General features: G+C 38.9%; 1 protein-coding gene and 1 pseudogene across 1 annotated transcript; one reads left to right on the top strand and one right to left on the bottom strand.

The window, feature by feature from the left end:
- Window positions 1–2276: 2276 nt before the first annotated feature.
- On the top strand, window positions 2277–3592 carry LOC139455046 (uncharacterized; annotated as a pseudogene).
- Window positions 3593–20768: 17176 nt separating this feature from the next.
- LOC139455723 (ras-related protein Rap-2c-like) lies at window positions 20769–21374 on the bottom strand. The gene has a single exon (XM_071237271.1). The coding sequence runs from the start codon at window positions 21372–21374 to the stop codon at window positions 20769–20771; it is 606 nt and encodes a 201-aa protein (XP_071093372.1).
- Between the last annotated feature and the right edge of the window lie 1302 nt (window positions 21375–22676).

Here is a 22676-nt window from a genome sequence, read left to right as displayed (position 1 = left end):
AAAACCTTTTTTGGAGAGATGTTTTAAATGTTATGGGAAATTATGGCAGAAAATTTACAACAGATTCAGAATAGATTTCCGAAATTCTATCACAGCCCCTATGACTAAATCACCAATTTAAACATGAAAACTACATAATTAAAAATTGGTTTAAAAAGTGTATTATGACAATTAAGGACTTATGTAATGAGAGTGGATTTCTGCCATTTGAAATATTAAAAGTACGTTATGATATACTGGGTATAATACGATATTATAATAAGGTTAAACTTAAACCTAAAGAATGGAGAGACACTGTCAATCATTATATCCAAATACCAATATATGACTTAAATCTTAAATCCACAATTGAGGGATATATTTATACCCGTTCAAGGATCTGGGTACTTTTATGACAGACTAATTACAATAACAAAACCACCCTTAGTAAATGGAAAATGGCAGTCTCTTTTTGACGATGATATTCCATGGACTTTCAGTTTAAGTTTATCCATAGAATAATTTACACCAAAAAGGAATGATTAAAAATGAAACTAGTTGATAATGATATTTGCTCCTTTTGTGATTTAAATGGTGACAACCTTATACATGTAAATTGGGAATGTGAATATGTTAGACACTTTTGGAGCAAACTGGAAACCTTTTTAACCTAGGATCTCACCTACCCTTACCAAATACTCAGTTATATTTGGATTCGACAAAAATAAACTTTTACTAAATCATATTATAATATCCAGTAAAAGATCAAGTATTAAGGGTGAGAAACCAAGTTTTGATGATTTTAGGAAAATACTAAAAGAGTCAGCTATGATTGAAAAATCCATTGCCACAAGAAACAATGGTTTATTACAATTTGAACGAAAATGGGGAAAAATCCAACACAAATTAAAATAATAATCATGCCCTGTACAATAATGCTATAGATCAGAAACGCCTCGAATAGCAATACTATCATAAATGCTTATATCTGACTATCGGTACAACTTTTTCTGCTTTTCTTAAACCATATATATATATATCACAGTAAAGTTCTAACTCTCAGGCACAATATAGAAATAATTAAAAAAGTGGAGTAAGATTGAACACAGTTTTAATAGGCTAGCGCTTTCAATGAGTCTCATCAGGCTAGCGCTTTCAACGAGTCTCATCAGGCCATAACTGAATAACGGACATAGAGTAGTAACATACAGTTACGTGACGTCATAACATTTAGGAAAACTATACGTCACAATACCAAGGTGACAATGGACAAATAACTTACGCCTTTACATTTAACTTAGGCGCGTATTTATGAATAAAATGGTGCTCTTTTTCAAACAATGTAGGTTCATGATCAAAATTTAGCTTATATAGCGGGAAAACTAAAAAGTTGCCGTTTCCACAGGTGGAAATCGTGGAATCGTGGAATCGTGCGGTTGTGTGGCTGCAAATAAAGCAGCCACATATATACTCGGACCCCATGGTATCGCGGCATTCATCGTATCGCGGCATTTGTGATTTCCGGTAGTTCAAGCGGGACACGCCTCCTAGCGGCTGTTTACATATGCAAATCAGCAACCAGGAAGTCTTCGCTTCGTAAACAATTGCAAGTTTTGCAAAATTTTCCGTCTATTGGTAAGTAAGCATTTAAAGACAGATTGATACTTAGTTCTGGCATGTTTTGAAATAGTGCCTTACCCCTATCTATCAATTGACTTCGATATAACCCGCTTTTTCTCAAGTAAACTTTCTCGGTTAACAAATAAGGTAGCGGAAGTGACGTAGTCCACACATTTGTTTCCGCTAAGTGGTCAGAAATGTATGGTACATAAGGGCCATAATGCCATATTTACCAATACGTTCCTGACTTGGAGCCAAATATGATGAATACATAATGTTGTCATAAAAGGAGTGGTAAAATTCGAAAAAATGTGTATTTATAGTTTTCTGTAGTGCGTTTTATGGATATATTTATAAGTTTTTTAAAACAATTTTTTTCACATTTTTTCAACTTTTTGGACGAATAAAGTTTATCCTTTTTTAATAAAAATCTTAAATATTTTACTCATATTTGTTGTTTCTTCTTTATTACTTTTTTGGGGTAAGATAGTAAAAATGTATCTAATACCTATTAATTATTGCAAAGACTAAATTCTACTTACCTTTTCTCTTTTCAGGATAGCAAGACTGTTAAAGTAAGGAGGCAACTAACTTTTCAGCAGCCTAAGACAGTTAAAGTTAGATGCCAGTATGATGCTGCCAATTTGCAGCACGCATTTGATGCCACTTGCGATGGAATGTCAGTATATAGTGCATCTCATTTCTATACAGTTCCGGAGTCAACTCTTCGAGACAGAACAAGGGGTGATGTTCCTGTCCATGCCAAGCCCGGTGGAGAGACGCTTTTGTCTGACAAAGAGGAGCAACAGTTAGTCAATCACATAAAGTACATGTCCAGCATAGAATATGGATATACAAAGCTCAATGTCCAATACCTGGCGGCCGATTTTGCAGTGACATGTGGCAGAAAAACTAAGAGTGATAGACCTCTTAGTGACAACTGGTTTTATGGGTTTCTAAGGCGAGGGCCCGAGGTTAAACTTGCAAAAACCCAGAAGCTATCCATGCTGAGAGCACAATATGCCTCCCGCGAAGCACTGCGTTCCTACTTTAAGGAGCTGGCCACTATTTTGACATTTAATGAACTGAGAGAGAATCAAGAAAGGATCTACAACATGGATGAGACTGGGATCAGTACTGAGCATGCCCCTCCTAAGATCGTCTGTGAGTCCACTTCCCAACCACAAGCAGTATCATCGCCAAGATCTTCCACAGTTACCATTATTCGTTGGTGGTAATGCCATTGGTAACCACATTCCTCCTTACTCTGTTTTCCCTGGGAAGAGGTGGAATGATCAGTTCCTGGATGGAGCGCCACCTGGATCTTCTGGAGAAATGTCAGACAGTGGATGGTCTAATGCAAAGATATTTCAGAATTATCTCACAAAGCACTTTGTGAAGCATGCAAGTTCTCTTTGATGGCCATAGATCACACGTGTCTTTAACTCTAGTTGACTGGGCCAAGAAGCACAACGTGATTTTGTTTGTCCTGCCACCACATACCAGTCATATCACCTCTGGATGTTGCAGTGTTTGGGCCCTTTAAATCTATGTACAGCAGGGAATGTCAGTTGTATCTTCAACGGAATCCAGGTGTGAAAATCACCAAATACGAGGTTGCCAAGGTCACAGCCAAACCATATTTGAGGGCAATACTCCAGATAATTTGGCGTCAGCTTTCCGGAAATCGGGGGATTTATCCTTTTTCCAACAAGACTTATGAGGATCTGTCCGTAGCACCTGCAACTATATATCCTCACTAAGACAAAGGCAATCAGGAAAATGAAGCAAGTATTGATGCTCCACCTTTGGAATCCACGCATGAAACCCCAGGTAGCCGTTCAGATGTTACACCACAAGTTCAGGTTCCTTAAGCTTCCAGTACAAGCCAGTTTCTTCAAGAGAGGAGGATCACAAAAGTCTTCTGTAAACCTGCTGTAAATTTGTGCCATCTTTTCTGACTGGAAATCCTCCATTTTTAAGGAACTCGTGAACTTTCTATGGTCTTTGACCTCGCTTTCGCTCGGTCAGATACCATCGAAAGTCCGCTCGTTTCGTAAAAAAGTATCTAACGAGATTGAGTGTAGTATTCTCTGTGTACCGTTTTGTATTTGCGTAGCTTTTATGAAACATTTTATGGAACAAATAAAATGGTTATTGAAATATATCTAAAATATTTACTTTTAGACACACCTGTAAAAATCCGGGTTGATGCATGCTATCTTATTCCAATTGCGTGTATCGATGCTCATGATATCAATCACTTGATTGTCTGGACCAGTCTCAATTGTTAATGGACCGCCGTCACGTTCGTCAAAGACTCGATTATTTACAGACCACCGTCATGTTCGTTAAAGAAAAACCAGCCAAACAGACACAAAACATCGTATGTTTATTACGTCAGTTGTCACTGTTTGTTTGTATGCTTGTTGTTAAACGACGGCGGTCTATAAATTATTGAGTCTGGACTAGACAATCCAAAGATTGATATCATGTGAGCATCGACCCACGTAATTGGGATCGATGACATGCATCAACCAAGTCAGCGAGCCTGACCACCCTATCACGTTATTCGCCTCTTACGACAAGCGTCTTCTTATGCTGAAGACCTATTGTAATCCGGATCTTCACGAGTCCGTCAGTCCACTGAATGCACCGGTCATACCAAAAAGGGTTAATCGATGGTTCTTATTATTACCCTGTCTGGCGCTGTGCGTGAAAGGGATAAAACAAGGACTGGTCGACCAGTTGTCAGTAAAATAAGTGTGCTATCCCTGTTAAAATGCGGCATGGTATTTCAGTGGGCTGGCGCTGTAATACTGGCACGCACAAACAGCCGTCACTATATAAGGGTAACAATAATGTTGAGCGTGACCTTAAATCCTATTTCACATCCTCTCACCTATATGCATATTACGACCTTATTTATTCTACCCTAACATTTCTATTGTGCGAGCATATATATTGTCTCACTTAGAAAAATTAAACCCATTTGTATTAATACATAATGCGATTACCATAATGCAGGATTTATTGACGTATATCAATGCATGGAATCTAGGCAAACTTTAGTGGTAAATTGATATTCTGATTTTATGAGCCACTGGGAATTTAATCATTGAACATGCCAGATACATTCTTTATATTTCCTGCATTGGATACAGAGCCCCAAGATCTTTTCATGACTAAAATGTAACACTGGAATTGCAGCAATTGTTAATATTTGTTTGTTACAGGCCCTCAAAGCATAGCATATAATTACCCCTTCGGCCAACTTGATCTGCATAATTCACGAAACGAGAAAATCATTTAGATGTGTTATCAAAAGACAGTTCAAGACCTGGAAGTTTTGAACATAGTAACCCTCAAAGAATCTTTGAGGATCTTCACGGGTCAGATTCAGTGGAGCGTTAAAGGCAAAATAATGATGAAAATCAATGTCAGTGATGACACTAGGTCAAGGATAAGCATGTCCTGCTCACAGAATGTCATAAAAAGGGTAATCACCCAGCAACGTTCCTGCCATACGACGTCGTCATGTAAACAATCGAGTTTGGACCAGACAATCTGGGTTAGCGTAGGTCTTCAACAACCCATGCTTGCCGTAAAAAGCGACTAACGGGATCGGGTGGTCAGGCTCGCGGACTTGGCTGATGTATATCATCGTATCCCAATTGCGTGGATCGATGATCATGATATCAATCACTGGATTGTCTGGTCCAGATTCGATTATTTCCAGGCCGCCGTTAGGTAGCTGGAATATTGCTTAGCATGGCGTCACAGAACTAACAAACAAAGCTGATGATTCTTGGCGACATCTAATCAAAGCGCTCGTAAGATGTAAAAAATGCCGTTTGTTCAAGGATTTATATTGGCGGCATGCGACAACCAGAGTACTTGAGAGTTATCTGTCTTTGTATATAATTACTGACAGACGACAGTTACTGAGGGGCAGGCAAAAAGCGGGAGACGAGGGCGATTCCAATCCTTCCATGACCTGAATAGCGACTTGTCTTCTTGCATTGTGGGGACAGGATACCTATCTGAAATCATCGACGTTTCTGCCGTTTCCAACACTGTTTCTGGAATCAAGAACGGAGCACGTGCCCAGGGTAGAATAGGTCTTCAGCAACCCAAGCTTGCCGTAAAAGGCGACTAACGGGATCGGGTGGTCAGGCTCGCTGACTTGGTTGATGCATGTCATCGATCCCAATTGTGTCAAGATTCGATTATTTCCAGACCGCCGTCATATAGCTGGAATACTGCTGAGTGCGGCGTAAAAGAACAAACCAACCAACCAACCAACGGAGCACGTGCCCCATTCAAGACATCTACTGTGACACATTCTGGACATCCGTGAGTGCACTGACGTATGTAATAGGGCCTGTCATTCACTGCTACTGCCATGTTTGACCCAGTGTATTGCCTGTTATCATTGTTAACCTGTTTCAAAATAATTTGTTGACTGTTCATTGATCTGTGGTTTATTACAGATTTCACAATTCATTTCTGTATCGATTTGGGGGATTATCCTTAGCGTTTCACTTTGGGATGCAACTCATAACACTTTTATTGTGAGACCTTGATTCATCAAATCCAATACTTACAATAGGGTCGTTGAGACACTGTTTCCTGATTAATAACCAAGCGGGTTGGCCTAGGATTCGTAACTAACTAAAACATTCACATATATCCACATTATCATATAGTGGGTAGGTTTCTCGGCAGATTAAAGCCAAGGGATAAAAACGATAGCCGTTTGAGATGCAAATATCAAAGGTCAAGTAGGGACTACTTTCACTGTTTATAAATAAACATGGCGTCGCCCTCGTCATTCGGCGATCGAGTCAGAATTAACCATCGGGAATCCGGCTAAACTACAGAGATAATTGCTTTCATTATCTAAAGAACAGTCTATTATACTGAAAATCAGTGTCTAACTGTGATGTAGCTAAGGCATTTTATAAGTTTTGGCAACTTTGGAGATGTAAATTTCGACACAATTTTTCGAGGGCACGAGGCCTAGCCAAGCGGGATCAGTAGCCGTATCTGTGCTTGTAGACCTCTCCGGCTTGGACCTTTCTCCACAAATTAAAATAGTTGGATTTGGCCGAAATATGTTTGAATTGTTACCTTGTTTCGTTTTGTCGCTGTGTGTACATCTGACTACACTTCTTAACGTTATAACAGGACAGACCGACTGTCAAGAACGTCTGACCGTGGCCATGTCGTGTCATAGAGTAGGGTTAGAGTAGCTTCCCTTTGACAAAGGGCGGTTACTCTAGCAGACAGACCGATGGATTGCTGCGAAAGGCAATTAAAAACAATTGTTGTTTTGCGTATATGTTGCTTCGCCACTGTATTTCAGTTTGAACTATATTTGCTACTGTCACTGACACATCACTTACCCTGTGAAGTAATAAATATTAATACGCGCATTCAAGGAAAACTCGCAATGTTTCGGTAATGTTTGTGAGAGAGGGAAAGCGATTTGGAAGCACAGAATTAAAGAATGACATTATGTGATAAAGAGGTTATCACGCTCGTGTGTTTAGGGATGGTAAATATCCTGCATTAGGAATAAACACAATGTATTTAGCTCGCCAAGGCTCGCTAAATACAATGTTTATTCCTTTTGCAGGATATTTACCATCCCCAAACACACTCGCGTGATAACCTCTATATATCTCATTTTAAATCACATGTATACATGCAGGCTGGCTAGCAGGTGTATAAAACCAGTTTGTTTGTAAAATGGCATGGCAGACTTTGGTGGTCACGTGGCACAAAACATTATTTGACAAAATATAAAATGCTTTTGTTTCAGTTTCCCGAAGGTTGACAAAATTTTAGTTCAACTCAAAACAACTATTTTAAAAGTAAAGTGTTTAATAGAGTAAACAGGATAATTCAATAAAACTCATTTTTACAAGAGGGCAATTCAGGCTTTGAGCAATTGCAATACAATGTAGCTACTTGTTTGCATTCATCTGGCGCTTAACTGATATTACGCCCTCAATACTCAAACTGAAGTAGCCACAGAACACATTGACTTGACTGAAAGGCTCTGATCCAATGTAGAGTTATGTAAATGTTAAACGTCACAACTAGAGAATAATCACTCTCGAATCTCTGCCGACACAGATTCCAATGGTCGTAACAGACAACCAACTGGTGAAAACTATATAAATGGATCTCTTAAAATCAGTGATGACACCAGGGCCCAGTTGCACAAAGCGATCTTAGCGCTACAACTATTGTAAGCCTATGTTAAAGTATGGGAGTTACGATCATCTTAGCGCTAAGATCGCTTTGTGCAAGTGGGCCCTGGACTTTGTGAAAAGTGTAAACCGAGGCTCCCAGCACTCACACAATTTGCATAAAACATAAGCTTTTGTTTGATTAGGCCCGCACAATCAAAGGACGTCTAATATTGTGACATACAGTTTCAGGGTCGTATAATTACTGCCCCAACCTCACCACTCTCCCTCAATAAATTACAAAACGGCATGGTGTACAGGCACAGACCTTTCCCTTCATTATTTCAAGATCTCGGTTGATAGTCCCTGATTCCATATAAAACCAGTATTGACGATGATCTCGAATGTGTTACTTGACAGGACACAATGGTTATGCCCCAAACGTGTACTTACACAACTCCACACCCACCCATAGGTCCAGAGTGTAGCTATTCCATTGGGACCACAATACCAAACCAAGGCATCTCAAAACACATTGAGAAGGCAGTTTTCGTGTTCGTACCCCTTGTTACACTTTTGCGTGTACCTCAAAATAGTATTACACACAGTTTGTACTTACAATGGATGTTCAAGCTTTCCTCACTTCATGTAACTGACAAGCCGTGACGTATCGATTACTCACCCCTTGGAAATATCCCTGTTTAACAAACGGATAGCTGTAGGATCATCAGTGAGTGAGTGAATGAGTATGCTTTAACGCCACTTTTAGCAACTCCAGCCACATCTCGGCGGGTGACACCAGAAATGGTCTTCACACATTGTACCCATACCGGGAATCGCAGGCCTTCGACCTGACAAGAAAACGCTTTAACTGCCGCCTTGAAAGAACATCACTTGCATACGGGACTATTTTTAAAATCAGCTGGTCATTCAAAACTTTATTACTTCTCAGCATTCACTATTCCACATCAATAAAGAAATATATAAAAAAATATTATGCAAATGACGATGTTTGATAGGAATCCTTTATGGCCCACAGTAATTGCATAATTAATTACTGATAAATGTTTTGAAATTGTCATGATAGTTATCAAATGTTTTAATATGAAAAAGAATTCGATTTTGTATGAATTTGAATGTGATCTCATTGATAAGCCAAATTATTCATATGTTCTGATTGTCATAAAATTAACTTTGTGTTGTAGTTTTAAGTGCAAACTCAACAAACGTCTCAACTGCATAACTGCATTATTTTGAAAAAATGTTTTCTACTGATATTTCAAAGTTTTCAAAAACATCCAGTTTGACAAAAATGCCATTTTCAAACTTCAGCTTATTAAATATTATCGTTGAATCTATCCGCGTGTATATCATTGTGTGATGTCTACGGATGGCATTCCATTATTCGATTACAGGTTGTTTTTACAAATGACAAACTATAATACTATGGATATTAAAATTCATCATCACTTCTCAAGTCCACAATAATGTAACCAGCTGGAAGTTGTCATACAGAAACATTGATAAACAGAGGGGAAAATGTTCCAACGTGAGATAATAGGACATAGGCAGCGCTTACTTCTCTGTCATAATTGTACAATCTTAAGCATAAATTTGATGAACGAACAATGTCATATCATAATATCATAATAGGACATAGGCAGCGCTTACTTCTCTGTCATAATTGTACAATCTTAAGCATAAATTTGAAATGGAATGAACATTGAAATGGAAATTTCCCCATTCCACAAACTCTGTCACCTAATTAATTTCGAACATTACTCTTTGGTGACAACTCCGGGGATTTCGTAGCAATGAATGGGTATCTAAATTCACTTTTGTTCTACTGCCGGCAAGTCACAATAACAAGACCCAGTGGATTGGTTCATGCAAACAAGTTGAGCAACCGAACACTATTTAAGACTGGCCGTCCTTGTGTTTATGGTCAGGTGAATACAGGTCAATGGTTGCTCATTACCTCAAGATTCACATCTCATTGTTTTCCTTTAGCTCACTATTCATTTATCTTTTTGTCAAATTCAACTGAATCCCAGTCCTGCGTTACACGCATGACATACACATGGGTCTCTCGTTGCTAACACGTGCTCATCGGTTTGCACATTTAATGGGTGCTTAACCCGCATGCAACGCGTTAAGCGTCTATGTCACATGCGTGTTACCCGTGTTCTGCAAGGGGAGTGGACCTCTAGGCAGTTGGGTACACGGATTCTCACAAATAATTGCATGAATGCTCGTTTCGTATATTAAGAGCATTATACCGATTCAAAGCTACTCTAATAGATAAAACATTATGTCCAAAACATCATGACAACCTTCATTACCGAGGCTACGTACAACTTCTTTGTACGTCGCGTTGCAAATGAACATAGAAGATGTTAGAAATCAACCGAAGAAATCACGGACTGTGAATCATTGGTCCAGGGTGATTGTCCAATTATTGGTCAAGTGATCACTTTGCAACTGTTCTTGAAACTGTCACCACAGATACACCCTCTACTAAGTGGAAATTTGGCAAAGCTAATTAGCATACGAGCTTCAAAAAGTTGTGAAAGTTTTTTTAATTTTATTTTTCAACATAATCTCCCTACTTTTCAAAACACTTCATATCGATAGTGAAACTTCCAGTCAGGAACAGTTTTTCTGAAGCCATTCATGACAGCTTTGAGGTCATCACAGCGCTTTCCACGAAGGTGATCTTTCAAATTAAGAAACAGGAAATCACTTCGTGCCAGGTCGGCCGAGTATGGAGGAATGATGAAGCTCTTTGAAGCCACATTGTCTCACAGCAGTCTTTGCAAGTCGAGAGGTGTGAGAAGAGGCATTGTCATGCCACTGTGAAGCAAATCAGCATAGTAGGCACCGGTAATCGTCTTTTGACTTTCTAAGAAATCAACAAGGATCACGCCCTTTGCATCCCAGAATACAATGGCCATACCTTTCTTCACTGATCTTGAAAAAATGAATTTCCTTAATGACGGAGAAGTGGAATAGTGCCATTCCATGGTTTGACGTTTTGACTCGGGATAATTGTGGAAGACCCATGTTTCATCATCCGTTACTAATCTCTTTTTGAGTTTGACGAAATCCTCTCCAAATAGCTCTAAATGTTTTCTGTCAATGTCAGTTCTTTTTTCCTTAATATCAGAATTTAGAAACTTTGGCACCCGACGAGCAGACATCATATTCATCTGTAAAAGTTCATGAATAATAGTTTCAATGGATCCATGGCTTGGACCTGTATCTTCCTCAAGTGCAGTAAAGGTGATACGTCTATCTGACAGTATAAGATTTTTCTATCTCCTTGAATGAATCTTCATTGATGGAAGTTGCGGGACGTCCAGACCTGAGGTCATCATCAAGGCTTGTTCTCTAAACCTAAAACATAGCTGCCCAACGTTAAATAGTGGAATAACCAGGGTACTTATAACCATACACTTGTGACATGCAGTCATGAATTTCTTGAGGAGTACATTTCCCTAAAGTAAAAAAACTTGATGACTTCTCGGTACTCGTTCTTTTCCATTTCTGTGTCCATTTAGATCCCTATCATGTTCAACCAGCTGTCACTAATATACCAGCGGCCTCAACAGACCTAATACACTTGCAATGAACTACTCAAACAATGTACTAAATTGACTAGTTCACTTTGTTATGGGCCTTTAGTTGAAGGGTAGTCAGGCTTAGAACTTTTTTCCAGCCCTCGTCCTTCAGTACTTTGTGTAATGCTAATGATTATGAGAACAAAAGCTCTTGAACTATTAAGGGAAAAAAAGAGAAGGTTTGTTTCCAAAATAAAACACCTACTCTCCTTGATAAAGTAAGGAATATGGACAGATGAATTAAAGATAAAGAATCAAAATTAAAAATGATACTTTAGCAGAAACGATTAGAACAAATTCATTATCTGCCAACTATGATCCTAAATTCCAGAAGTTTCAAAATTACCAGGAAAAGAAACTTCTGAATTTTCACATTGTAATAAACCATTTTCCGTGAAGGAATTAAGAGAGGCTTTGATCAAGGCTCACAATCTCCTCTTTTAACCCTGTTATATATATTTAATAATATGTGGGAAACGGTTAATTTTCCAACAACCTGACAAGAGGATACTGTCAATCTCATTAAAATCAGATCTTAGTTCTCGCAATCACTAAACAAAGATCTGAGGACATCCCATTACGGGTCATGTCAGAATGACCTTTCATTCAACCAATCAGAGCGTCGCTTACCAGATCATGAAAGTGACGGACGGAATGTGTTTTCTAATCATGCAACCTCGAAATCTTTAACAGAGGGTATTCCGAACGACAGTTACGTTTTTTTTATCATATCCATACAATCTTGGCCATCTATAAGCCATTCCAGATTGTTCTTTTTATTAGTTTTAGATTTTTTAATTGTGAATACGTAAAAATATCTTTCGAAGCGTAGTCGCCAGTTTGAAACTTGTGTCGTAAAGTTCAAGAAAGCTGCCTTCTGATTGGCTCATATCGATTTCTTGTCAATCATTTCATTGGTCCGTCAAAATTCGCGATAGGTCGTTCTGACGTGACCCGTTATGGGATGTCCTCAGATCTTTGTTCAGCGGTAGCAAAAACTAAGATCTGATTTTAACGAGATTGGGATTCTGTTAATTCCCATTCCCAATATAGGTTGGGACCCTTGAAATTATCGCTTAATAGTATTAACTCTCCGTGTCTGCAAAACAATGGAACAACAGATTAATAGGCGCCTTGTCTGGTCAATAGAATGAAAAAATCTGATAACGATTTCTGGTTTCTGGTTACTGACATCAAAGGAATACTATTGATCATCTCGTGGGATTGGAATCGTTTGTCCACAATGTTTTTTTAATAAACAACAAGTATCCACCTTTTTTCACTGGGAGGAAGCCTACGATGCGACATGAAAGTATGGCATTATGACACATCTGGAGAATATGGGCTTTCGGGGCAGAATGCCTTATTTTACTGCACGGTTTTTAGAAGACAGGAAATGTTAAGTCAGAGTGGGCTTCGCATTATCTGAATATTTGTTTAGGAAATAGGAATCCCTCAAGGAAGCATTTTATCAGTTACTCTTTTTGGGTTAAAATAAATAATCTTGCAAAGGTTTTGACTGAAAGCATTGATGGGTCCTTATTTGTTGATGACTTTAATATTTGATGCTGTAGTATAAAGATGAACACCACTGAGAGACAATTACAACTTTACCTTAACAGGATTCAAAAGTGGTTACTGGAAAAAAGGTTTAACATTTTCAAAGCCAAACATGTTTTTCTCATTTTTGTAATGAGTGTTTTGCATAGATAATACTCGAATGAAAGTGGTCAAAGAGACCATTTTTAGGAATAACCTTTGATAATAAAAAGTCTTTTATTCCTCTCATTAAAAATGTTAAAATTAAATGCTTACAAGCTATTGATATCCGAAAGGTGTTTCAAATGCTAAACGGGGTGGAGACCAACAAACTCTCTACCATCTCTACGGAATACTGATTAGATCTGTCCATGATTACGGCTGTTTTAAGCATGGTGCAGCTCGTAAATCGTACAATCCAAAGCTAAACAGAATTCATCATCAAGATCTTAGATTGTGTCATACTGCATTTAGAACTATACCATTTGAAGCTAAATAGCCGTGTCTTGATATCAGAAGGATAAAACTGACACTGCAATAACTCCAATCCAATCCACTCAATCCCACATTTAACACAGGTTGTAAGCCTCCTTTTCAAACTTTGAATGCTGAGAAACGTAACTTAGTGCTAACACTTAGTTTACCCGTATTCAATCACACATTAAAGATGGCAATTTAAATCCTTCTGCAATTGCCGATTTCAAACTACACGAAGTGCCACTGTGTCAATAAACACAGCCTGATGTCAATTTTGAATTAACGAAATTACAAACCGATGATACTAACTCCTTATCAGATCAACAAGCCTCCCAAGAAAATTAAACATCATAATACCAGTTATACTAGTTGCAGCTGGTTCACATGATGACATTTTATAATCACTGATTGAAGTTCAATTTTTACGGCATAGGCTAAGGCAAAACTAATAGCCTTGCAGCTGTTATTTGGCAATATGTTACAAAATCGGTGGCAGCAAAGTTGGAATAAGAAAGTCTTTGATAAGCTTCATGACACACAAGCGTCGATTGGGTACCATGCCCTTACCTACTTAAGTCGTCAGCATAAGGTTGTGATACGAAGATGTCGCATTGGACACTGTCATTACACGCATTCCTTTACACTGAAGGGAGAGGATGTCCCTCAATGTATTCCTTGTCACATTCCTTTGACTGTCAAGCACCTGTTATTGGAATGTGTGGATTTTGCATTGATTCGTCAACATTTAATACTGTTCAAACTATTTCTGACCTTATACACTTATACATAACGTTTTAACCACTTAATCTTAGCATATTTTACGGAAATTAGACTGTATGATAAGATGTAGAGTATAAGTTGGTATGTCAATTTTTACTGTTTACTGTTATCATGGACTGAAGTTTTAGTGATCTTTACGATCACTTTTATTCTATGTTCTTTTTCATTAATTTTTTTTATCTTCATTCTTGCCGCGAATTGCTGCAATACTGCTGATGCGGCTGAAGGCAAGATTCACTCACTCAGAAGAGGTCGGTCGTCTCCGCTTTTCACAAAAACTGTCATAAACGATATTCTGTCATTTTCCTTATGTCTTACTTGAGTTATGGCTGTGTTTCAGACGTTTAACACAAGTGATGGATTGGTTTATCTGTGTATTAATGCATGGAAATCAACACAGAATCTCAGCTTGTTGTGATACACTGCCGAACCATGATCTTCTGACATCCGCTGTTAACTAACAATGTCGGATACACTTGCCGGTGCGGTGCGGTGCGGTGAGGTGAGGTGAGGTGAGGTGAGGTGAGGTGAGGTGCGGTGCGGTGCGGTGCGGTGCGGTGCGGTGCGGTGAGGTGAGGTGAGGTGAGGTGCGGTGAGGTGAGGTGAGGTGAGGTGAGGTGTGGTGAGGTGAGGTGAGGTGAGATGAGGTGAGGTGAGGTAAATTGTTTTTTTTAGCAACGCATATGGGGATATATATATGTATATGTGTGTGGCTACTTGTACTTGTCTTATGCCAGTTTAATACTGAAGATAAACGACAAGATTATTTGTCGTTTGCTAATTCAAAGACATTATTATGTTTGTCCAAAGCAAGAAACGCATATTTAGCAATATTATTTAATCTTATTCTGTCGTTACAAACAAATGCGTTAAAAGATTAGACTGTAATACGCAGCAGAGAAAGCGACGTCAATTTTGGCTTCAGACATTCCATTGAGAGACCAGTGAGTGCCTCTGCTAAAGTCGCAACTTAGTTGATGTTGTCTTTGTTTGTTTGTCTGTTTGTTGTTTAACGCCGCACTCAGCAATATTCAAGCTACATGGGTCTGTAAATAATCGAGTCTGGACCAGACAATCCAGTGATTGACATTATAAACACCGATCCACGCAATTGGGATCGATGACATGCATCAACCAAGTCAGCGAGCCTGACCACCCGATCCCGTTATTCGCCTTTTACGACAAGCATAGGATGCTGAAGACCTATTCTACCCCGGATCTTCATGGGCCTAGTCGATGCCGTGTAATGACGATCTCTGGGGTAAATATCCGGTAAATATAAAACGGCAAAGCAAGAAAGTAAGCACCGAAACATATTCCATTGGGCGTAAAATGTAAAATAGAAGTGAAAAATATATGCATGGACCACTGAGAATCAGTTATGACACCAGGTGTTTGCGAAAAGGGTAAGCATGTCCTGCCCTACCGGTAGCACCCGCCATGCCAACAAAGAAGAATTTGTATCGAAACCTAGACCATGCCCTAGAGCCCGAGAAGAGAAAACATATTCGCAACCAGAAACCAATGAACGATTATCCCAATGCTGTTTCGCATCTGGTTGGACATTGAATAATGTGAATTTGAGATGTGAAGTAATAACATGTCTATTGTGAATGTTTTGGTCGTAAATCGTCATCTTTGTGTCACAATCATACACGGGTCACCTACAGATTTTTAGATACCACCCTTCAAATGTGATGGAATCTGATTGGTCAATAGGGGCGCTACGATCAAGTCTGGAAATTCCAACATTGTTTAGCAAGGATGGGAACTTGGCTTTTATTGTCAGTTGACGAACTTGCCTCGGGAAGAATAGTGATGGAAACTTGCTGGCTAAATACGTTCATGAAGAATGTCTTTCTTTTTTGCGAATGGCTGGTTATCTATTAATAGTCTGAAAAATGGCAACGCTTGCGTTGTGAAGTTGCAAGTTCGCAATTCCTGGACGTGCGTCTCTTAAAACTAGTGCTCATTATTCTAGCCAAAGAGTAAGGAGTATTCGTCTATGTGTGGTTAGGATGAGTAGTAGACGCTATTTATTGTACGATTCTTATACCTGTATTTTCAATATTTTTGACACCAGGCGTTCGCGAAAAGGTGAGCCCCACCTATACCACCCGTCATAAACACATGCAAAGGCAAGCCTAGTATTCGCCCGAACAAAGACGGAAACATATAGTCAAAATAGAGAAATGCATGGGACATATTTTTAGTCACTGATGCTTCAAATTTGGAAATATCCTCCACATGTCTAACATGCAACTAGTTGAAAGCTTGACTCTGGTGGGCCGGGATGTAACCCTGATCAAACAACTGGTGAGCAAGAGTCGCATGGCGGTGTTTGAATCGTGGTAGAAAGAGCATGCTGGATTGTCCCTCACGTGTTTGGCGTAATTAAAAATTGATATCCTTTCTCATGTCATGCTTCTTATCGGACCCCCCATGCATAGATTGAATATGAAATTGATAATGCGTTTCATTGGTCTCTTTTATTGCTAGTTAAGTTGGGTAAATCAGTGGACTGGAGATTGACTCTTTGACATTTTTCAACGATTTTAGACAATTGATATACGAACATCTTAAGCTAAACATCTTGCAAAAATTCAAACAAACCCTTTGAGTCTTTGAGAATTTACATGGCATTAATTCCACGTGTCTCAGATACTTTCTGTGAATATAAAGGAAGCCTTCCGTTCATTCCGAGACATGGATTTGGTATATGTGTTGCATCTTCCTCTGTATAGAGTACTATGAAGCTATACAATACAGCACAAAATAGGAATGGAGAGTTTTGTCATTCTTCTTTGCCCTGAAGGCGGGGAATTATGGGGTTACTTTGTTTGTGACTAAAATAGAGTGCCATTTTGGTCCTAGAGACATGAGAGTTTAAATCGGTACTTGGAGGCCAGTGGCCCAATGGTACAAATGGTATATCGATTTTTTTTGGCGCGGTGAGTGTATATAAGTCACAGATTTTCATTAGCTTGAGCAATAATCTCATAATGTATGCTATTTTGTTGTGGAATGAGTCGACATAAATGCTGCGTGTTTAAACAGTTGTAATAAATATGTAGCAGTTCTTTGAACATTGTTAAAATGATCTTTGTTCAATATCAATAGGCATCACAATTCTTCTTGACAGTTAGAGGTTACATGGGTTAGAAACAAAGTTTCTGTAAGCCACAGATCTAAATCAGCTTGAGCCAAAATCACATAATGTATGGCATTTTGTTATGGGTTGAGGCGACATAAATGTTGCATGTATCTTAAACAGGTGCAACCAATATGAAGTAATTCTTTGAACATTGTTAACATTACCATTGTTCAGTATCAGAGTTAATGTACATAAATGTTGGTGTTCCCATTCCTTAAAATCCTGGGGTCAGTAAACACTGGACAGACTGCAAATATATGGAGTTCGCTGCTAACAATATAAATAAATATCTCCGGTAGAATGGCAAGCAATTATATCTACCAATTTCTGTCATCAATTTACAACTGTCACATCTAATTTTGCAAAATACATTTTTAGTTCACCTCGGATATCACAATTCAGGTAACTTTCAGCATGTAAAAGACTTTAAAAATTACAATAAAATCTTTTACAAGTCGACATGTCGTTTAAGTCAGAAGACCAATTTTGTTGTGCTATATCACTAAACCTTTGTTTAATGAGAAACAAAATTATTTTCTGGTTACCTATCTCTTGTGATAACCAGGCATACCCAAATCCATTCGGAATCTTTAAAGTCCATGTATCTTTACCATGTTCGGTCATAGATTTTAACATTAAATAACTGTTCGAGTATCTCTCCGGAGGCATTGATAACACTTAACACCAAAAGTTTATGCATCTTACCATTACACACTAGAAATAACGGTTTCCTTCCACATTCTCCCACTACGGCAAAAGAAACGTCACCCAAAGTAACATTGCATGAAAGTTGACATTTATGTATCTGGGAAATTTTTGTCAAATGTTCTAAAAATGAACGTTACCTTGTCCGGAAAAATGAAATTTGATGATTAAAAAAAAGAAGCAGATGACAATAAAACCGATCGCCCAAACGCATCACGGCAACGGCAATGGTAACCCGATGCACGTGAGTTCCGTGCAAATTGAAATGCTCATGCGTTCCCCCATTTCTTGCCCTATAAAAATCCACCCAGATTGGATAACATTCAATCGTTATTGAATTGCTACTACATGCCAAGATTGACAAGAAATTAGCGGCACCAAGCCCTTGGACGATTGCAAGCTGGACAAACCGGCCGGCAAGTAGCCAGTGCATTTCAAGTCCACGTCAGATTGTGCGACAGCATCTCCAAGAGAGAGAGAGAGAGTCCCATTGACGAGATTCAAAGACGGCTGAATGACGTCCGACCAAGGCTGACGACTGCGGCTGAACTGCGTCAGGCGTTCCTTAGAGTGTGGGCTCAAGTGCCTATGGCCTTCATCAACCGCCTCATCCATTCCATGTATCGACGTTGCACGGCAATCATCAATGCACATGGCGGACACACGAGAAACTGACTTGTGATGCCATTTTCTCAGAGACTAGTGCTGTGTTTCACTTTAAGAACATTTGACACATCAATTTCAACCTTGATGATCAGTTTTACCAAGTTTCATCTTTTTATTATGTCTTAAAGTATGTTTATAGTGTTTGGACAAATAAGGCTTCTCATATATCTATCCATAGTGACGTTTCTTTTCCGGTTCAGTATATTTCCGACTCAACTGTACTAGGACTCTCTCTATATGTTCTGAGTATTGTGTGCCCCAAATTTCTGACCCACACCACTTGGAGTGTGTAAAATGAGAGTGAATTAATATGGACATGGTTGAACCAATCGCCTCTCACATTCTGTGACTTAGACGTGTTTCGTTGTAGATAATCAATGAAATTTGTTAATTTTGCTTCAAAAAAATCTTTACATGTTTAGGGGAACTATATCTACTTTCGCTAAAGTTAACAGGTCAAAATGTTGTAAGCATAAACTATTGCGCATTAAGCGATTATCTCCTTTAGCTTTTTGCGTATTTATAGCTTTATCACGCACTGCCCTTGCCATGCTGCGCATTGTATCTTATTCAAGCTGTAAGCTGGTTTGGGGAGTGATTGCTTATCTCCCTAAAGCTCTAATGCGCACTATCTTTGCAATGTATCGAATTTTATTCGGGCACCCAGCGTGAAGGAATTCAGGTCAAGCATGTACCGCACATCCAATCCTTCACACCCTTTACACTGCTAGTGAAACATATGGTTCAACACGAATAAATACCAGGCTTAAATAAATAACATATGTGAAACAGTGGGTTTGATATGAGAGCTTTGTAAGTCTTTCTCTTCATAATCATATGTATGGTGCAAGCTCTGTGTGCAAAGTTGAGCACAATATTGTTTCAAATAGTGCACTGAATGTAATGTGTGATTCATACCGTATCATGACGTGGCTTACAGTTGTACATGGTTTATTGCTTTGACAGTTATTTTTAACTTCCGTCAGGTCTTCACAGGAAATCAACAGGTAGGTCTATATTTTGCAATTCATTCACAAAGAGTCTGAAAGCGACAGAAACACGAATTAAACAGTTTTATTAAAGAGAATATTACAACGTCAAAATAGCTTGAATACAGATAAAGTTGTTAGAGTCACACGTTTACAATAATACATGTATCTTATAACACAAAGAGGTGAGGTGAAATTTGGGTTTAACGTCGCGTCCAAGATTATGCAACGTGTGTGTGTGTGGCTGCTTGTACTAGTCCGGACTGATGCCGATTTATGTTGCTAGCCCATTGAGATACCATGCCGCAGTTTAACATGAATATTCCACTCAGACACAGTATGCTGACACAAGTTTCAGCTTAGAAGCACATCCCCAACAGGTCACATACTGTGACTACCCGATCCTCATTTAATCGGCGCTCGCCAAACCCCCAGGGTACTGGAAACCTATCCTGAACCGGAATCCAAATGTAGCTAGTAATGTTACAGTCGCAACAATAAATCATAAGAAAACATAAACACATTGTACATTTTTTGTATACGCAGACATGTTAATGCTGTTTTCATTTAGCACATACACAATCAATGCATTCGTGTTTTTCAGTCTCGAATTCAAAATATTTTGAAGGAAATACAGTGGAATTATTTTGCTCCCGGAGATTACAGTCATGATTATTTAGTAAAAATTGTATAAGTGATCCTGAAGCCTAATTCATTTAATAAAGGAATCATAATTTACATAAACAGTAACCAAACAATTTACCACAAGTAAATGCATAATCCCCACATAAGACATATGATGATCAGGAAATAGTACATGAAATACTATCGGCATAAATAGTGTCACAACAATTTACGACATTGGACGAAGTTGTCCCTACATGAAAAACATAGTGAACAGTGAATGCTCCAAAACTGATGGACAACACTCAGATTTAATTACACATTTGAGACAAGTGTCTATACTAGCGACGCCTTGCTAACAAATGAAAGATTCTTTGCAATATCTCGGGAAATACCTGAGCACCATGTGAACACATTATATACTACCTCGCTTCAAGAGTCTATTGAGCAGTGTGGGTAAACCTCTCTGTTCTTGTTCTGGCGCAGATTCTTTCCGTTTCTTTAAAACCGGAGTCAGTGAGACATTGGGAGTCAGCTGTCTTACAATTTGTTTAAATGCTTCACAAACCTGGTCGTAGTTAGACGATGATGCCTCAACGTACCCATGTCGCCATTTTCTTCTGATCAGGTACTCGGCTGTTTTGGACGACACAACCTTCTTATCGTCAGGGAGATCCTGCTTATTGGCAACAAAGACGATGGGAACGTTTTTATCCATCTTCAACTCGATGATTTCGTGCCGTAGCCGCTGCATCACCTCAAACGAGTCTTGATCGTCCACTGAATAAACCAGCATAAACGCATCACAGTTATTTATGGAGCCTTTCAGCATGGGAAAGGCTCTGTAAATGCCCGAGGCATCAACTATGTCTAAGTGGAGTAGTGCGTTATGGGTTTTGAAGACCTCTCTTTGAATGTCGTAGATGGACACATCATCCTTAAAACCTTTCTGTCGGAACTGAGAGATGATGGCAGTTTTACCAACGTGTCTTGTGCCAAGTACTGCCACTCTATAGCTCATGGGGGACCTGGTAGGGCTGCGCCTGGTGGTAAGACGTCGGAATGCGGATCTCAGAGAAGCCATTCTGTGTCTTTGACAGTCTGTGGAAAGTTCGAGCTCTACTCCCACTATTATACCCTTTACGAGTGAGTCATAGAACTGACAGATGCTGTAATTAGAAATAATGTGTTGAGAACGATGACGTAGGCATTTTCACAAATAAACTTGTTATGGCAACTGTTGCCAGGACGAGACCTGGCTCGTTGCACAAAGCTGTCTCAGATGAACATTTTTCCTCACAGGGCATTGACATATTTAGTGGGATATTCTGTAATATCTTAATATTCTCGTATGCAAATTGCATCTGAAATGTGATGTTCTTATCAAACTTTGGCGTGACAATCAAAGCCAATAAATTTGAATAAAATCATCCCATATTAACTGTCTGGGGTGATATCAAAGAATAACTGTTTAAAGAGGGCTTTAGCATACCTCCCTAATTCTTCATCGGAACTGCAATTGAATCCCTATTGGAAAACCCTTTCTTCACTCTTTTCAATATATTCCAAGCTTGATAAAACACACATTTAAAAGTTAGATCTCCCATACATATCACACTGAGAGCCAAAATAACTAAACGTTTTGGAAAATACAGTATCTAAGAGTCTAGAGTAATGGTCAAGTTTAGCAGGGCTTTAACATGTTAAATACCCACTAAAGGACAAACTGACCAATTACATGCAGGTTTTTAACTGTTTTATAGAGCTAATCCTAAAAACAGAGACAGCGACCAAAGCTTACTTAAATGGTTTTGTCTTTCCTTTAGAGATTCTTTGTCTAGTATTTAGCGTGTGTTTGCTCTCCATCATACGCTCACATGCACAACTCTGTAGGTGAGAGTCTTAAAAGTTTAGACTATGCAACCAGTGACGCCTATCAGTACTTGTGAAACACCAAGTGCTCCAAGATGACCCAAAAATGGCATCCATTAGCCGTGCAAGGATCCCATGCTCATTGGTTCCTCCCGGTTACGATTTTGTTCTAATTCTATGACCGTGTTCGAGGGTTTCACGAAAGTGATAAACGTCTGAGACCTGCATCCCTTCGGGCGTTCATTCCACATTAAGCTCACTGAATTACTTTTTCAAAGTGGCATGAAACCCAAATCACTCACTTCAGTATAATGGTGCGTATAATATTTGTGTGAATGATCATTCAAAAACAACTGGCGATGCATCGTACGTGTCTCGACTAATTTATAATACTAACACTTACATAATTTAGAGGAACTTTGAGGTCACCTTGTGTTTACATCGTTCGCTT

This window comes from Haliotis cracherodii, unplaced genomic scaffold, assembly GCF_022045235.1.
Source record: "Haliotis cracherodii isolate W230 unplaced genomic scaffold, xgHalCrac1.p SCAF_11, whole genome shotgun sequence".
NCBI classification, from domain to species: Eukaryota; Metazoa; Mollusca; class Gastropoda; order Lepetellida; family Haliotidae; genus Haliotis; species Haliotis cracherodii.
Note: the sequence above shows the minus strand (reverse complement) of the source record. Positions and strands in the feature narration are given on the sequence as shown.

What these genes read in the sequence shown, in the direction of transcription:
- LOC139455723 (XM_071237271.1), bottom strand. Translation starts at nt 21,374, where the DNA reads ATGAGCTATAGAGTGGCAGTACTTGGCACAAGACACGTTGGTAAAACT.